The sequence below is a fragment of the Vidua chalybeata genome, chromosome 19, assembly GCF_026979565.1.
Source record: "Vidua chalybeata isolate OUT-0048 chromosome 19, bVidCha1 merged haplotype, whole genome shotgun sequence".
In the NCBI taxonomy this organism is placed as follows: domain Eukaryota; kingdom Metazoa; phylum Chordata; class Aves; order Passeriformes; family Viduidae; genus Vidua; species Vidua chalybeata.
Window position 1 is genome coordinate 7,213,608 of NC_071548.1, and position 16,194 is coordinate 7,229,801.

At 61.1% G+C, this 16,194-nt stretch overlaps 1 protein-coding gene across 8 annotated transcripts in view; it reads left to right on the plus strand.

Moving 5' to 3' along the window:
* Positions 1 to 16,194, plus strand: part of BAIAP2 (BAR/IMD domain containing adaptor protein 2) — a 39,256-nt gene that overhangs the window by 12,955 nt on the left and 10,107 nt on the right. For all 8 annotated transcript variants that reach the window (XM_053960054.1, XM_053960052.1, XM_053960058.1 and 5 more), the window contains exons 4-7: positions 4,756 to 4,817; positions 5,068 to 5,139; positions 5,417 to 5,554; positions 15,218 to 15,370. In XM_053960054.1, coding sequence (XP_053816029.1) covers positions 4,756 to 4,817; positions 5,068 to 5,139; positions 5,417 to 5,554; positions 15,218 to 15,370 — 425 coding nt within the window. The remainder of the gene's footprint in view (positions 1 to 4,755; positions 4,818 to 5,067; positions 5,140 to 5,416; positions 5,555 to 15,217; positions 15,371 to 16,194) is intronic.

Genomic DNA, 16,194 nt, shown 5'->3' on the forward strand with positions numbered 1-16,194 from the left:
CTCGCTCCAAGCCCTGTCCTTGGCCCTGGACACTTCCAGGGGCACCCCTGGGCTCCGGCTCTCTCTCCCCCGCAGCTCCGGGGTCTGTCCCGGCTCCCGGCGCTTCGGAGGCTTTGTGCTGCACCGGACCCTCTGGGAGCAGGGCTGAATCTGTTAATTGGCTTTGGGGTTGTTTTGGGTAGGTGCTTCCTGCCCGGCAGAGCTGTGGCTTTGGATCCCGCAGGTGCCCAAGGTCACCGCGCAGCCCCGAGGGGGACCGGGCACTGCTGGGGCTGCTGGTGGCTGCCTGTGGTTCGGTGTCCACTGGGAACCAGCCAGAGCAGTGTTCAGGGGGACACAGAGCTCCAGGAAGTGTTTTCCTGTGATTCGTGGCAGCCTCCCTGCAGTGGAGGGGAGCTCCTGGCTGGGAGCCGAGACCTTTTGGGCGACCCTTTAAATTCGGGCTTCACAACGCACCTAACAGGAAAGGGAGCTGCAGGAACGGGCTTGCTGAGGGTGCAGAAACACGAGACAGCCTCTGAAAGCCTTCTGCTGCCTCGGGATGGGGCTTTTCCACTGCCTCCATCCCTGCCACGAGGAGCAGACGGCCAAGGCTCGCTCTCACCAACCTGTGTTTGGTCCGTGGTGGTGGAGGAGGGTTGAAAATGAGCATCTGTGAGGTCCATGTGGCCTGGCTGGGGCTCCCAGCGTGTGGCAGATGTGTGCAACGTCTGGGTTCCACCTTCCCTGGTGATGGTGACACCTTCCAGGCTTCCCACCCGCCGCGTGCCCCGGCTCTGTGCTGGGGAGGATCCTGCAGGGGTGCTCCCTCCTTTTGGGGGGTGGAGGGGGTGCTGTGTGTGGCCAGGGCTGGGGTCTGCCATCCCTCAGCAGCGGGGGGGAGCTTGGCAGGCCTGAGGAGGGGTTTTGGCCAGCTCCAGCTCCTGGAGGTGTTTGCTCCCCCTCTGGAGCTGCCAGCGTGCAGGGAGGAGGGATGGGATCACACGGGGCCAGGCTGGGCAATGTGAGGGTGCTTGATTAACCAGTGCCACCAGTACAGCTCCTGCCACAGCACTGGGGACTCGCTGCATCCTGCTGCAGAGCCAGGATTGGCCCCATCCAGGGGGGCTGTGGGGAGCACGGAACATCCCAGGCTGTGATGGATCCCTGCTGAAAGGGTCCGTGGCTACTGCCCAGCCTGAGGGGGCCAGTTACTGGGACCTGGGAACCCAAGCCGGGGTGCCTTGGGAAGCTTCTGCTGTTCCTTTTACCTGGTCTCTTTAAAAACAAAGGAGAAATGCCTCGAGCAGTGCCAGGCGGGGCTGGAGCAGCGCTGATGAATTATCAGCACATCGCCCAGTCCTCTGGGGCTGGCAGAAGTGAAACCGTTGTGGAGAGGAAAGGGATGAGTCAGCGTGGAGAAGCTGATTGTTTCCCCAAGCCGATTGTTTCCCCACGCTCGTCTCCTTCCCCCTGCACAGGGATCCTGCAGCTGCCACGGGCAGCTTGGAGTCAGAGCCTGGGCTGGGCTGGAAGTGCTCCCTGGCCCTGGGGAGCTGCTCTGTGCCGGGTCTGCGAGCCTGGGCCAGACCCTGCTGCTCCGAGGGAAGAGGAGAATGCCCTGCAGAAGTTTTCAGTGGGATTGCTCAGGCTGGAAAAGCCCTGAGGACCACTGAGCCCACCATTAAACCGTGCCCCCAGGTGCCACCTCTGCCTGCACCTCAAATTTGGCTGCGTCAGCTCTTCAGCACCGCGGTGTTGTGTGAGCAGGGTTACTGCTGCCTGGTTTTTAGGGGATGTGCCCAAGGCCTGACCCCAGGAGCTGGGGCAGCCACGATGCTGCTGGTGGGAGCTGGTCCCCCCTGGCCAGTGGCCACCATCTCCTGCCACCCCTGCAGGACAGCCTGGGCTGCTACAGCCCTGCCCGCGTTCTGCCTCTGAGCAGTTCTGCTCCTTGATTAATGCATCGTCGGTGTTTTTATTAGAAATGGACCACATCCCTCTTTCAGAGGGGGAGTCAAAAAATAACCTTGAGTCTCTGACGGCTCCGAAGCAAACCCTTGAGAGCTGGGCTCCCACTGCTTCACCTTCTGGAGGGGCAGCTGGCTGCCGCCGTGCCAGCAGGGACGGGAGGGATGTGGAACAACCTGTTTGCCTGTTGTGGGCTGGGTGTGGAAGGGAAGGGCCCACAATAGCTCCTATAGTTCTTCTCCCAGAACGATACTGTGAGTCACCGTGAGCAGCAGCTCCTCCTTCCCTCCCCGTGCCTCGGCAGCCCCGGCTCTGCCTCCTGCCCTTGTACCCTGGGTGTAGCTGAGATGCCTCAGCCGGGGGCTCTCCACCTGCAGGGTGTGTGTTTTGGCAGCTGGCTGCGCCTCACACGGGGACCTGAGCTCCTGTCCTGCTGCCCAGTGGGAGCTCGGCTGCTTCATCTACAAATCCCTCCGGCAGCTGATGCAGAGCTCCCCTGGCGTGGGCGGCTCTGCTGCTGCCAGGGCGTGTGCCACGGTCCCAGCCCTGCCACCCGGGCTCCGTGGGGTGGCAAATTCACAATTCCACCATGCTGCCCCTGGCACGGTGCCACAGGTTCTTTTCCAAGCGGGATTTTGGGCTCTTTAGGCCTTGCAGCTGCCGTGCTGTCCCCTTAGTCACGGTTTAACCTCGTCCCCATGGCTCTGGGGTGGCTTTGGGGTGAGGTGTCTGCCGGTCTCCCACGGTCTGTAGGGTTTTGTGGAGCAGCTCACAGCGTGCCAGTGTCGGGGTGACAGAGGCGCCCTGTGTGGGGATTCACACCCTGCTGCTGCTGCTTTTAGGGGGTTCAGTTCAAATCCCGCTGCCCAGCTGGGCTCCAGTGGCGGCGGGAAGCCTGGGCTGGCTCCTTCAGAGGCAGCTGGGGACGGGCTCTGGGGCAGCTCACGAGGCTCTGGGCAGGTCCAGCTGCCTTCCTGCCACTCGTGGTGCTGCCTGGGGGGGGGACAGCAGAGTGCCCTGAGCGAGGCTGCGCTGTGGGAAAGGCTCCGTGTGCTGCTGGCTTTGATGTGGGGCTGCAACGCCCCGGCAGGAGCCAGGGGGTGCAGGGGAAAGCTGAACCCAACGATGGATAGCAGCGCTGAGAGAGCTCCAGGAGCCACCCCGGCGGCTGGGAACGGGCCAGTTCCCTGGGGAGCAATGTGGGACGGGGGCAGAGCCCTCTGGCCCCAAAGCAGGGCTGCACTTGGGGATGTCCCATGGGACTGGGACATTTCTGCCCCAGTCCTGCTCTCGGGTGGGCCAGGAGCTCCGTGATGGTGGGGCAAGAGCTCTGTGATGGTGGCCAGGAGCTCTGTGATGGTGGCCAGGAGCTCTGTGATGGTGGGGCAAGAGCTCTGTGATGGTGGCCAGGAGCTCTGTGATGGTGGGGCAAGAGCTCTGTGATGGTGGCCAGGAGCTCTGTGATGATAGCCAGGAGCTCTGTGAGGGTGGCCAGGAGCTCTGTGATGGTGGCCAGGAGCTCTGTGATGATAGCCAGGAGCTCTGTGATGGTGGCCAGGAGCTCCGTGATGGTGGCCAGGAGCTCTGTGATGATAGCCAGGAGCTCTGTGATGGTGGCCAGAGCCCCATGCCAGCGCTCCCGGGATTTCCACCGCAGCCAAACGGGAAGGGAGAGGGACAGGGGGTGGTGCAAGCTCTGGGAATAATGAGAGAGCCACCCTTGCATTGATCCCCCTGACAAAGGCACCTCGGTGTGACGTCAGGGCTGCTTGCAGTGGGAATTTGGCACTTCCCACCATTGAGCTGCCGCAGCCCGAGCAGGAGCGACTTCCTGCGGGGCTGACCCCTTGCCTGGCCCTCGCTGCTCACGTGTGGCCCTGCAGACGTGTGTGGTGGCACAGGCAGTGCCACAGCCTGCTCTGGCACCGCAGCAGAGGGGCCAGTGCCTGCCCAGGGTCGGGTTTTGATGTTTGCAGGAGGCTTTGGGACGCGGCGTGCGGTGCAAAGTACGAATTGCTCCAGCCAGGAGAGCACGGCAGTGCTGAGGCAGGTTGCTCCTGGTCAGCTGGGGGTGTGGACCCCCACATGGCCCACGTGCCCAGGGACAGGCTGGGGCTGGCCCAGCTCCCACGCGTGCCCTTGCCCCGGTGAGATGCTGGCTTTCATGGACAGACAGCTCCACAGCTTCTCGGGAAGCTGCAGCCTGCCACGCTGGAAGGAAAAGCTTCCAAAGCCAGCCCTGAGAAGAGCTGACAGAGCTGGGCTGTCCCCAAGCTCGCTGTGATCCAGGGCTCTCAGGGCTGGCTCTGTTCCTAAGAGATGCTGCCGTGTGTGTGTCTCACGCTGGGGCTCCTGCTGAGCCAGGACACTGAGCTGAGCCAGCTGAGCCAGCCCTGCACTGGAACAGAAAAATTCAAGGAAGTGGCAGAACAGAGCTGGGATTCCTTGGCTGCAGTGGGGATCCCAGGGCTCAGCCCCGTGTCCTGTGCCCTGCTCTGAGTGCCAGGGCCGTGTCTGTCCCTGTGCTGGCCCAGGGGAGCAAGGGCTGCCCCTGGGCTTGGGGTCCTGCTGCTCCTCCTTGTCTCCCCCCCCCCGTCTCACAGGGCTGAGCTGTTTGTCCCCGTGTCTCAGGTGAGCACGGGCTCACTGCAGCTGCCCAAAGGTGGGCACGGGGGTACTCCAGGAGCCCCCCGGGTCTGGCTGGGGACCCCTCCTTGCCAGCAGGGTGCTGCCTGCCCCAGCCCTGGGGTCCTGGGGTGTCCCCTGAGCTCGGTGCCTCAAAGCCTCCCTGTCCTGTCTCTGCAGGGGACGTGCTCTTCCAGATGGCAGAGGTACACAGGCAGATCCAGAACCAGCTGGAGGAGATGGTGAGTGCCCAGCCTGGCGTGCCGGGGTCCCTGGCAGCGGAAAATGCTTTTCCATGCCTTGTCCAGCCCCGCTGCCGTGGATCTGCTAAGCTCCAGAGGGTCTGCATTGCTTGGGCATCCTCTTCAGCCCCTCTGGGCCTCTCTGAGTCTGTCCCTCGCTGCTCTCAGCCCGTGCAGCCCCGCTCTGGTGCCATCCACTGCTCCCCAGGCGGGCTCTGCCAAGCACTGTGCGTTTCCTCTCTCCCTGCAGCTCAAGTCCTTCCACAACGAGCTCCTGACGCAGCTGGAGCAGAAGGTGGAGCTGGACTCCCGGTACCTGAGTGTGAGTTACGTGTGTGTGAGTCTGCACAGCCCGGGCTCCCCGGGGCTCCCCCATCCCCTGCTCCCTGCTGGGGCACGTCGTGCCGTGCCACAGCTCCTGCCCCTGCTTGCAGGAGCTCCCCGGTGTCGCTCGTGTCACCGTGCACAGGACAGCCTTGTCCCCTCTCTGCTCCCTGGGCCCTGGGGGTCCCGCTGTCCCGGGGGCTCTGCCTGTTTCTGCCCCCCCTTGGCGGCAGGAGCTGCGGCCAAGGCTCAGAGCTTTCTCCTGTGGCATCCAGGCTGCGCTGAAGAAATACCAGACGGAGCAGAGGAGCAAGGGGGACTCCCTGGACAAGTGCCAGGCAGAGCTGAAGAAACTTCGCAAGAAGAGCCAGGGCAGCAAGAACCCGCAGAAGTACTCGGACAAGGAGCTGCAGGTAGGGCTGGGGGGCACACGAGGGGGCATTCAGTGCTGCCCCTGGGGGTGGTGGGGCTGTGGCAAAGCCCTGGGTGAGGATTTGGCTGGGGGAGGGGGTGGCAGCCAGCGCTGGCACGGGCTGTTCCCACAACCACAGAGCAGAGTGGGGCTGGAGCTGCCCGCCCCTGCTCCAGACACCTCTGTCACCCTTTGCCTTCAGGGATGGCCCCTGAATTCCTGCCGTGCCTGCTCCATCCTGCCCGGGAGGGGCTTTTTCTTGTGTGTTTTCTGTGCCTGTGCCCCTTCCCCCGCCCGCGGGGGCGATGCCGGGGGCGGCCGCGGTGAATCAGAGCGGTGTGATGTGTGATGGGGGTGGGCACGGGGGGGAGGCAGAGCTCCCCACAGAGGGGGAGCCGGGCTGAGGGGCACCCCCTGGCACGTCCGGGCAGTGCCGGGGGGCTGTGGCACCGCTGGGTTCCCCTCGGCTCTCCGATGGATCCGCAGCAGGAGTTTGTGCCCTCTGCAGCCTCCACCGGCAGCTCGGGCCCGTGCTGGGATGTTCAGGGATTGCTGATGCACCAAGTGCAGCTGGCAGCGAGCTGCAGCCACAGAACCGTGGTGGAAGATGAATTCCTGAAGCCAGGAATTGTCTCCAAGGCAGGTTGTGTTGGGACCAGGGTCTGTTTCTTCCCGTGTCAGAGATCTGCGTCTGCTGGAGGGGACCTGCACACTGGTGGTGGCACTTTGCTCGTGGGGGTGAATTTGATGGCATTTAGTGGCATTTAGTCTCCAGCAGAGCGTTACAGTGAGGTTTGTGCTGGGGAAGTGACACCCTTAATTGCACTGAAATTTGGGAAATGCTGGTGTGAATCAGAGCAAGCACTGAAGGAGAAGAATGCAGCCACCATCGTCTGCTGTGGCTCAGCCTGTGGGTCCTGTGTGGGGCCAGAGCTCGGGGAGGTGCTGGAGCAGGGCTGGGGGTGCTGGAGGTGCTGGAGCAGGGCTGGGGGTGCTGGAGGTGCTGGAGCAGGACTGGGAGGTGCTGGAGCAGGGCTGGGAGGTGCTGGAGCAGGACTGGGGGTGCTGGAGGTGCTGGAGCAGGACTGGGAGGTGCTGGAGCAGGGCTGGGAGGTGCTGGAGCAGGACTGGGGGTGCTGGAGGTGCTGGAGCAGGACTGGGAGGTGCTGGAGCAGGGCTGGGAGGTGCTGGAGCAGCACTGGGAGGTGCTGGAGCACTGGGAGGTGCTGGAGCAGGACTGGGAGGTGCTGGAGCACTGGGAGCTGCTGGAGCAGGACTGGGAGGTGCTGGAGCACTGGGAGCTGCTGGAGCAGGGCTGGGAGGTGCTGGAGCAGGACTGGGGGGTGCTGGAGCTCTGGGAGGTGCTGGAGCAGGACTGGGAGGTGCTGGAGCAGCACTGGGAGGTCCTGGAGCACTGGGAGGTGCTGGAGCAGGACTGGGAGGTGCTGGAGCACTGGGAGGTGCTGGAGCAGGACTGGGGGGTGCTGGAGCAGGACTGGGGGGTGCCAGCACACTCCCCCGTGTCCAGCCCGCTGTGGTGGAGGCTCTGCTGTTCTCCAGAGCAGCTGAAACCACTCCTGAGCGTGGTGTCTCCACAAGTCCCAGCTTTGCAATTCCTGCTGAGTAAGAAAAGCCCTCTCAGGCCCTGAGCCCAGCGTGGGGGGATCAAACCTCTGTCACCCCCACCTGTGAGAGCTGCTGCCAGCGGCAGCCCCGTCCTGCCAAAGCCCAGGCAGGGATCCCCATCCCACAGGAGGAGGAGGGAAGGCATCCCAGCTGGGATGGAGGGTGGGCTGAGCCTCCTGCTGTGATGTTCAGGGATGGGGCACTCCTGTTAGCACAGCTCTCGGGGCAGGGAAACAGGATCAGAGCTCTTTGCCTTTAATCTTTCAGCAGTAAGTATTTAGGAAGTGCTTATCTCCAAAAAAGCTTTATGATGGCTTTTGAGCTTACAGAGCTACGAGACCCTTCCAGCTCAGAGTTTTCTGTGATTCCGTGGCTGCTCTGCTGCACTCGGCGGGGGTTTGCTTTGCCTTAGATCTAAACACAAAGTTAAAATTGCTGAATGCAGCCAAGAGGGCACTTCCCCTCTCTTCTCTGCTGACTGCAGAGCTGGTGTTTCCTCAGCAGAAAAAGGTTTTGGGTTAAAACCCTCGACGCTGTTTTAGCTCTGCCTGGGCATTGGAGAGAGGGGGGACTGCAGTAAGTGGGGTCCAGCCTGGAACTGTGTGGGTGTTGGTGCTGGCCTGAGGAGAGAGCCTTGTTTGGGGCTTTGGGGAGCTGGAACTGGGCTTTGGGGAGGTGAAACCAGGTTTGAGTGGATCGGGAGCATCTACAGAGCTGTGTGGGGCTTTGCTTTCCTCAGCCTGGTTAAAGCAGAGCCACAGGCAGCCTGGTTTGTTGAGCTGGCCCAAAGCCACCCCTGTGGCCACTTGCCAAACCTCTGGTGGTCTCCTCGGAGCCGCTCAAGCACCTGGGGATGGTTTTGGGATGCTGACAGCTGCGCCAGGCTGGTGCCTGGGGACCACAGACCCATCAGCCAGGGCTGGCTGGAGTCTCCTGATGGGCTGTGGCTGGTTCCTTCTCTCCTCGTGGGAGAAGCTGCTGTTGATGCAAGTGTCACCTCCTTGGAGGCAGCAACAACATCTTGCTCTTCTGAAGGCTGGTCCCCGTGAAGCTGCTGGAGCAGCCGCCAGCCAGGAGTCTGATGCTCTGTCATCATCTTCCTTCATATTTAATGCTCCAGGAAGCAGAAGTGCTCCTTTCTGCCTCCTCACCACTCGTGCAGTGACCACATCTTGTCATCACCTGCCAGTGAGATGGGTGGCTGAGACACGTGGTGGCAGCAGCAGGACTGTCCTGCAGGGACCTCGGGGTTTATGTAACACTTCTCAGAGTGAGAGTGGGTTTGGGGCCACCCAGGCCCTGCTTTTGGCAGAGGACAGCCCTTGGCTAAATCAATCACAACAGCCCAGACATCTCGCCTGTTCCATTCAGCTGTTCCCCTTTTATAAAGCAGAAATAAATACTGGGGCTCAGCAGGGACTGCACACAGCAAAGGCTGGGGAGCAGAAGCTTTGGAGCAGGGGGCTGAGGGGGTGTGATGATCACAGACTCTTGCAGGAGGCTTCTCCTGAGCTGCACCAGCCCCTTGTTGCATGGAAGAGAGCTGCTCCAGGCTGGTCTGCGAGTCCCACATCACCTGACCCCTGCCTCCTGCTGGTTTTGTGCAGGTTTCCAGCTGAGGATGAGTGTTGCAGCATGAAGTGGCTGGGGAGTTAACACACCTCGTGGTCTGCAGCCCAGGCTCACGTAGCTCTAAACCAGCTCCAAGGGGCACCAGGCTGCAGGAGTGGTTTCCCAGCCCCTGTCCTGGTCAGGAGCAATGCTGTGCTTGGGGGCTGTTGCTGCTCAGTGTCACATTAAGCCAGGCTTTTATTCCTTGTGAATCAGTCCCGAGCTGCTGCTCCACGCAAGGAGAGAGGGCTGAGAGCCTCTCGTGCCTCATCTTCCTCGTGGAGTGACTGAGATGGGGCTTGACCTGTGTTGAAAACCGGGAGAGCAAACCAATCCCATTCACTTCACATCTCTGATGAAGAAGAATGAAAACAATATTAAGATTAAACAATTGCCAAGGAAGCTCAAGTGCTGTAATTTCATTAAAGGCTGGTTGTGATCAGGCCATGAAATCAAGGTCATGATGGGTTTGGGACCTGGATTGAATCAGCAGCTCAGCAATGAAGTTATGTTGGTTCAAAGTATTTATCAAATCATATTAGCACTGTGAGCAATTGGATTTCTGCATGGGGCTGAGACAAAACTGGCTGTAATTCAGCCTAAATAGCAATGCTGGGGCTGGGTGTTTGTCCTGAAAGGCTGTGCCTGACCCAGGTGACAGTGGGGGCTGAGCTCAGCCTCTGCCTTCACCCACCCCTGCTCCCATGGGAATGTTCTAAACATTAAATACCACTGTGCCAAATAACCTGTGGGCTTTTATCAACTTTTGTCATTGAAACCTCATTTGGATATTCCCATCAGGAGAAATAATTTTAGGTGTAGGTCAGGAAGCTCCAAATGACACGGAGCTTGCACAAACCAGGCTACGAGGTTTATGTGAAAGTCAAACAGGGAAGGACTCCGAGCTCAGCGGCTCCAGGTGACTCTGTCCAGCTTTCACTGGGGTTTAGGCTGAGCGAGGACATGTGCCCAAACCCAGCAAGAGAAGAGAAGCCCCTTCCAGCATCTAAAGAGGCTCCAAGAGAGGGACTTTGGACAAGGCCTGGAGTGACAGGACAGGGGCAATGGCTTCCCACTGTCAGAGGGCAGGGTTAGATGGGAAACTGGGGGAGAAATTCTTCCCTGTGAGGGGATGAGGCCCTGGCAGAGGGTGTCCAGGGAAGCTGTGGCTGCCCCATCCCTGGGTGGGGCACATCCTGGAAGTGCCTGTGCAGCTCAGGGCTGGGTCGTGAGCACTCGGGCACCAAATCTGTGCAGGGAGCTGCTGATCCTGCCCTGAGGAACGTTCTAGGCAGGAGAAGGTGCAGCCAGCATCCCCCTGCTGCTCTGCTCTCTGGATTTTATGTAACACCGATGTGGCAGCAGGGCAGGGCTGGGGCTGCTGCAGATGTGACAAAACGAGGGGAGACAGCCCTTCCCGGGGGAGGGGGGCAGCCCGGCGCCCCCGGCCCTGGGGCTGGCTCCCCAGGATCCGCTCTGCCTTTCCCATCACCTCAGATAAGCAGCAGCAGCCCTGGCCCAGCTGTGATCCCCACGGAGCTTTGGCTGCAGCCGGGCTGCTGGGCAGCACAGCAGGGCCAGGTCTCCCCTTCTCCTGCCTGGGGGTGCGGGTGCTGTGCGGGGCAGGGGGGGGTTGTCCCCACCCTGGGAGACCTGCAGGGCTCTGCTGTGGTTCTGGGGGGCTCCCGCAGGCTCAGTGTCCCCGCAGAAGGCAGGGAAATGGCTTTGGGCTCCTGTGGTGGCCAGTGGTGGCCATTCCTTGTTTTATTTGCCATATTGCAGGAGAGGATGGGTCAGGGCTCATCCTGAGCTCTGCTCTCCTTCCTGGCTGTGGAAGAGCCTGGGATATCCCCGGGCTGGGATCCAGGGGGTCGTGCCTGGCTGGACACACCAGCCAGCCTCCCTCGGTGGCACACGGGGCTGGGGGGGGCTGCAGGAGGGGACAGGAGGGGACAGTGCCTCCCCCGAGGCCGCTCCAGGGTCTGCCAGCTGCCTCACAAGCAGCAGTTTCTGGGAATGAGGAAAAGCTGTCCGGGCTGAGGACGCCTGGCTGCTTGCTCTGCTCGTTTTGCCTCTGTGCTGTGGTGGGGTTTCAGCAGGTTTGCCTTGAGTCTGTTCCCCAGCTCAGATGCTCTTGCCCTGCTAATCAACCTAACTTCTTTTTTATCCTGTCCAATTTCTAGCTGTTCTCCCTCATGATTGCCTAAGCAAATCCTCCCTCCTCTCCATGTTTACTCCTTCCAGGTATTTCAGCCTGCTGCATCGATCCAGCACAGTCCTCTCTCTTCCCTGACCTTTCCTTTCTCTTCTCCCACTGCTCTGTGCTGCTGGTCCTGACCGATCCCTCCTTGGGATGAGAGCTGGAGCTGGCACAACCCCTCCCTGCTCTGCATCCCTCCTGGTGCTGGGTGGAAGCGTGTCTGCCACGTGCTCCCCTTGGCTTTCTGGCCCCAGAATTCATGCCTGTGCTGTGCTGGTGACCCCAAGGCAGCTCCTGCCTGCTGGGGGGTCCCCTCTTGTCCCTGGAGCCAGCCCTTGGCTCAGCCTGGTCGGTGCCAAACACACTGAGAAGGATCTGGAGTGATGATTTCTGTGGTGGTGGAGCTCAGCGCTGCCCTTGGCTCGTTTTCCCTGTGTTTGCACGTTCCAGGCTGGGATGGGAGGTCTGAACTCATTTCCCAGCGAGGCTGTGGTTATCAAAGGCTCGGCTGGAGCTCGCTGCTGCTCCACCTGCGCCGACAGCAGCGCGTGCTCCTCGCAGCTCCGGCCCTGACACTCCTCAGCTGCTCTTTGATCCCCACCTCCCCGAGGAAGCTGTCGCCGTGGCGTTGGGGAGGCGGCAGGGCTGCGTGCCCTGTGCGGGACGACAGCGGCTGCTCGAGCTGGCACTTGGCAGCAGCTCGTTCCCTTTTCAGCTCGTTCCCTTTTCATCTGCTCGTGCTCCCAGTTCCCCGGCTGACCCGCGGGGTGACTCGCTTTGGCTCTGGCTGTGCCGCTGCCCGCCCTGGCTCCAGCCCCGCTCCTGTGCCCACTCCGGGGGTTCCCTGGCGGGGCCCCCGCAGCCGGGGGTGCCCCAGGAGCGGGCAGGAGCCAGCCCGGCCCCACGGCAGCATCCTGGAAGAATCCCAGCAGGCAAAGCCTCTGCCCGGCGCCGCCACGTGCTGACACTGCTAATTAGGTCAGCGGCTCCCGGTGAATTGGAAGTGGATGCGGGAGGCGGGGGGGCGCGGCACGGGGGAGTTATTTGAGGCCTCTCCAACCTAGAAACCCAGAAAAGATTTTCTGGAGCTGTTGGGTGGCTCTGGTGTGTGGCCCTGGCTTTGGGCGCGACCGCCGCCCCGGCTGCCTCCCTGCCTGCTCGCATCACAGATGGGATTTCTTTCTCCTCCTTCAAACTGGGAATTTTATTTAGACGATTCTTAACCCGTGAATTTGAAGCTGACAACCTCGATCAGTCAAGGTCTCAGTTTACAGTGCAGTGCTTGAGTGGTTTGTGCTTGTCAGTGGGGTCCTGGGGAAGCTGCTGAACCTGGCAGGGAAGCACCTTGCCCTTACAGGGCATCAGGTCATGCCAAGCTGAGAAAGGTGTTTGGCTGTGGTTCAGAGTGTGGGGTGGCTGAGATTTCCCCCTTTTCTGGGGAATGGAGACGAGAGCAGCAGCCCTGAGGGTCCTGGTGGGCACCTGGCTGCAGGTGAAGCCTCACTCCTGGGTAAGGCAGAGCTTCTCCTTGGAGTGCAGTCCCGAGATCTTACACTGTGCTTTGTGTGTTACTTTTCCCCCGTGCATCTGGCATACTTAACAGGCTTTTCATTTAAATTTGCCTTTCTGGGCGTTATCTGAAAGCCCACTGTCATTCTGAGCAAACCCAAACTGAAAACCACCTCGTGAACAAGGAGTGTCGCTCGCCATTTTGTGATGGAATAACGTGTAAAATCAAGGCTGTGGATAAATCAATGGCACACGGAGCATATTTACATAAAGTATATAAAGCTCTGAGTACTAAGTTTAGAGCGTGGGCTCTGCGCTCGCGGAGCGGCGTGTTCCGACTGGCTGAGACAAGCCTTTCCTCAGCACAGGAATTAGCAGGAGCCTTGCAAAACCAGCCTGAGAGCAGGGGTGTAAATAAGGCTTGTACCTGCGTATTTAAATCCTGCTGAAAGCTGGAGCTCTCACGCTGCTAGGATCAGGGTTGCTCCCTGTGTTGTGGTGTGCCTGGGCTGGAGCCGTGCCCGCCCGCCGTGCCTGACCCAGCCATGGGGATCCTGCAGGGAATCGTGGCGGGATGGGCCTCGTGCTACTGAGCCAAATTAGCTGGAGCTGAGCTCTTTTCACTCCTCACCTTCTCCTTCTTGATGGCCCAGTTAGTAAATTAAGCAGGATGATGGGGGGAAAATTAAATTTAATTAAATTAATGGGGATCGGGGTCTGTGTGTGCTCCTGCTCTCCTGCTATTTCAGGTGCCGTCAGGGTTGCGCTTTCCTTCCAGAAATGGGGCTCTGCAGGAGGGGGAGCGTTGTCCTGCCCCTTCCCCTGGGGTAGAAACGTCTTGTGGAGCTGCCCGTGGTGTGGAGGAGTGTGGGCATCACGCTCTGCCCGTCCTGGGTGTAGCTGTGCTGGAGGGGCTGGGGGCTCTTCAGGCTGGCACTGGGGCATCCATTCCCCAGCTCCCATCACCGCTGCCAGGCTGCTGCCTCTGGGCTCTGTCCCTGCGCTGTTCCCAGGCTAATAATACCCAGGAGGAGGCGGCGTGCTGCCGGCCCGAGCCCACGGCAGGAGCGGTGCCTTCCCCAGCGCATCCTCCTCCTCCTCCTCCTCCTCCTCTGGTGCCTGCATCGCTCCTCCGGGGGCTTTGTGTGCCAAGATTTGCTGCTGCCTCCTCCTGTGCCACGCTGCCCCAGCGCCTCTGTGCTGGCACAGCCCGGCTGTGCCCCGTGTCTCTGCCTCGGGGTGATGCCAAAACCTCCATCCCTTCCGCCTGTGTGCCCAGTGGCATCAGCTCAGCTCCCTCTGCTTATTCCTCCTCATGGCCGCAGGCGTTTGCACTGGATTTTCTCATTCTGGAGGAAAAAATTCTCTTTGAAATAGGGTTGTTGGTTGCAAAATGGGTTTTTAATCCGTTTCTCCCTGACACGCTTTCCTTCACCCAGGTTGGTGCAATGTGGGGAGACCCAAAACCTGCTGGCTACAGCACGAGCCCTGCGCTGGGTTTTGCTCTCAGGGGGTGCTTGGAGCAGGGTGGGAGCCAGGAGCAGGTCCAGCCCCAAAATAATCCCCCTTTGAAGTCTGGAATGTCACTGAATCTTGCTGCTTTTGTTGGTTTGCTCCATTTTATGTATCTCTTAATAAATATTGTAACATGCTAAAAATAACTGATAACCGTGAAGAAGCAGCAAAGCTGCTTCGGGCCCTGAATTTCCAGTTTAATTCCCATCTCAGAGAAGCTTGGGCTGCCTGAAGCAGGTCCAGCCCTGCCTGGGCTGGGGGTGTTGTGGCTTTCCAGTGTCGTGGTCCCACTGTGCTAGGGAAGAGGTGGTGGCAAGGAGGTGTCAGTGTGGGACAGTGATGGGCAAGAGGTGCTGCTCTCAGAGCCTCGGTGGCTGCTCCCCTGGTGCCACGTGGCAGGTGGAAGCTGGGAGCATCCAAAGGGATGAAGGGAGGAGGAAGTGGCCGGGTCAGGGAGCTGCGGGCACCTCGTGTGTTCTGTATTCAGGGAGGCTGGTGGTCCCTGGAGTCCCCTGTGCCACCTCTCCATCACACAGGGCAAAGCAGCCGGGTTTCCCCAGCCCAGCCCTTGTGGTGCTGGCAGAGCCCAGCGTGGCACAGCCGTGCTGGCACCCATCACGTCGGGAGAGCAGGAGCCAGAGGAGGAGCCTCCAGCTGCTCCTGGCAGGGCCACAGTGTCTGCCAGTCCAGGGTGTGGCACCAGGGAACAGCCAGGGCGTCCTGTGCCAGGGTGTGGCACTGCCCCGGCACCACCTCTGTGTCCCCTGTGGTAAATACGGAGTGACGGCGCTGCCGGGAGTTTCAGAAGCGCTGGCGGCCCTGTGTGTGGCAGGGTCCCTGTGCCATCCCTCGGCAGCGGGCAGGGACTCGGCACAGCCCGGGGGCTGCGGGGGCCGCTGCCAGTCCTGGGGCCGCCAGGGCAGCCCCCGGCCCCCGGCAGCGCCTCCGAGCCCGGGTGGTGAGCGGGCGGCCGCTGGGTACAGCTCGTCCCGTGCAGCCCACGGGCTGAGTCAGCGCCTCTGCGTGGGGGGCTCCGATGAGTAAGGGCGGGCTGGGGGCTGTGCAGGCACACGTGTGTGTCCCTGTGTGTGTCCCGTGCCGGGGTCCCGCCCGCGCCGCCCGCCCCTTCTCCGCGGCTGCCGCGGCACCGCCTGCCCCGCGGCGCTGCCGGCAGCCCCCTCCCTGCTCCTCTCCCTGTTCCAGTACATCGAAGCCATCAGCAACAAGCAAGGGGAGCTGGAAAACTACGTCTCCGATGGCTACAAGACAGCCCTGACGGAAGAGAGGAGACGGTTCTGCTTCCTGGTAGAGAAACAGTGCGCGGTGGCCAAGAGCGCCATCACCTACCACGCCAAGGTGAGTGGCACCCGCCGGAGCCAGTCCTGGCTGCCCTGGCACTGGGTGGAGGCTCCCAGCTCAAGCTGCGTCCCGTAGAACAGCCTGATATCCCAAAAGGCACAGCTGGTGCAGCCCCTGCAGCTCAGGGACCCGAGGGGGTGACTCCAGGGAAGGTGCCCCCAGTAGGAGCAGCTGCTGCAAATCCCTCTTGCCCGTGAGAGCTCCACATCCCTCCTGCCCATGGCTGCCCCCATGTCCTGCACCAGGGCTGGAGCTGCCCCCTGCCCGCCTGGGAAGCTGCAGCACCTGCATGGGTCTGGAGCAGAATCCATCCATCCAGACGAGGGCTGGTGCTGCTCCTGCAGCCTCGTTCTCCCGTTCTGGTTGTTCCCCACCACCTCCGTGGCTCACAGCAGCCATCTGTCACTGCCACGCTTGGCACTGGAGCAGGAGAGGGAGTTGGGATTAGTCAGCTCTGTCCTGGCACATCCACAGCATGGATCCACGCTTGGCTTGGCGAGTGGAGTGCAGGAGGGGAAAAAACACCCCCCAGGGCTGGCGGTCAGCAGGAACGAACCAAAACCTTGCTGCAGCAGCACGCAGAGGCTGATATTGCAGGAGGGACTTGGCCAGTGGCTTGTCCAGAGCGTGGTGTGTGTCCTGCTAAAAACTCCGTTGTGCTGCTGCCCGTGGCTCCTGCAGGATGCTCATGAGGCTGGACCTGCTGGCTGGTGTTGGGGAAATGTGCAGGGATTTTGAAATTGCATTTAGAGGGGGATTTTGATATGCAGAACCACATTTTGTCTCCAGATGAGGCAGAGCAGAGACATAGGGTCACCTTT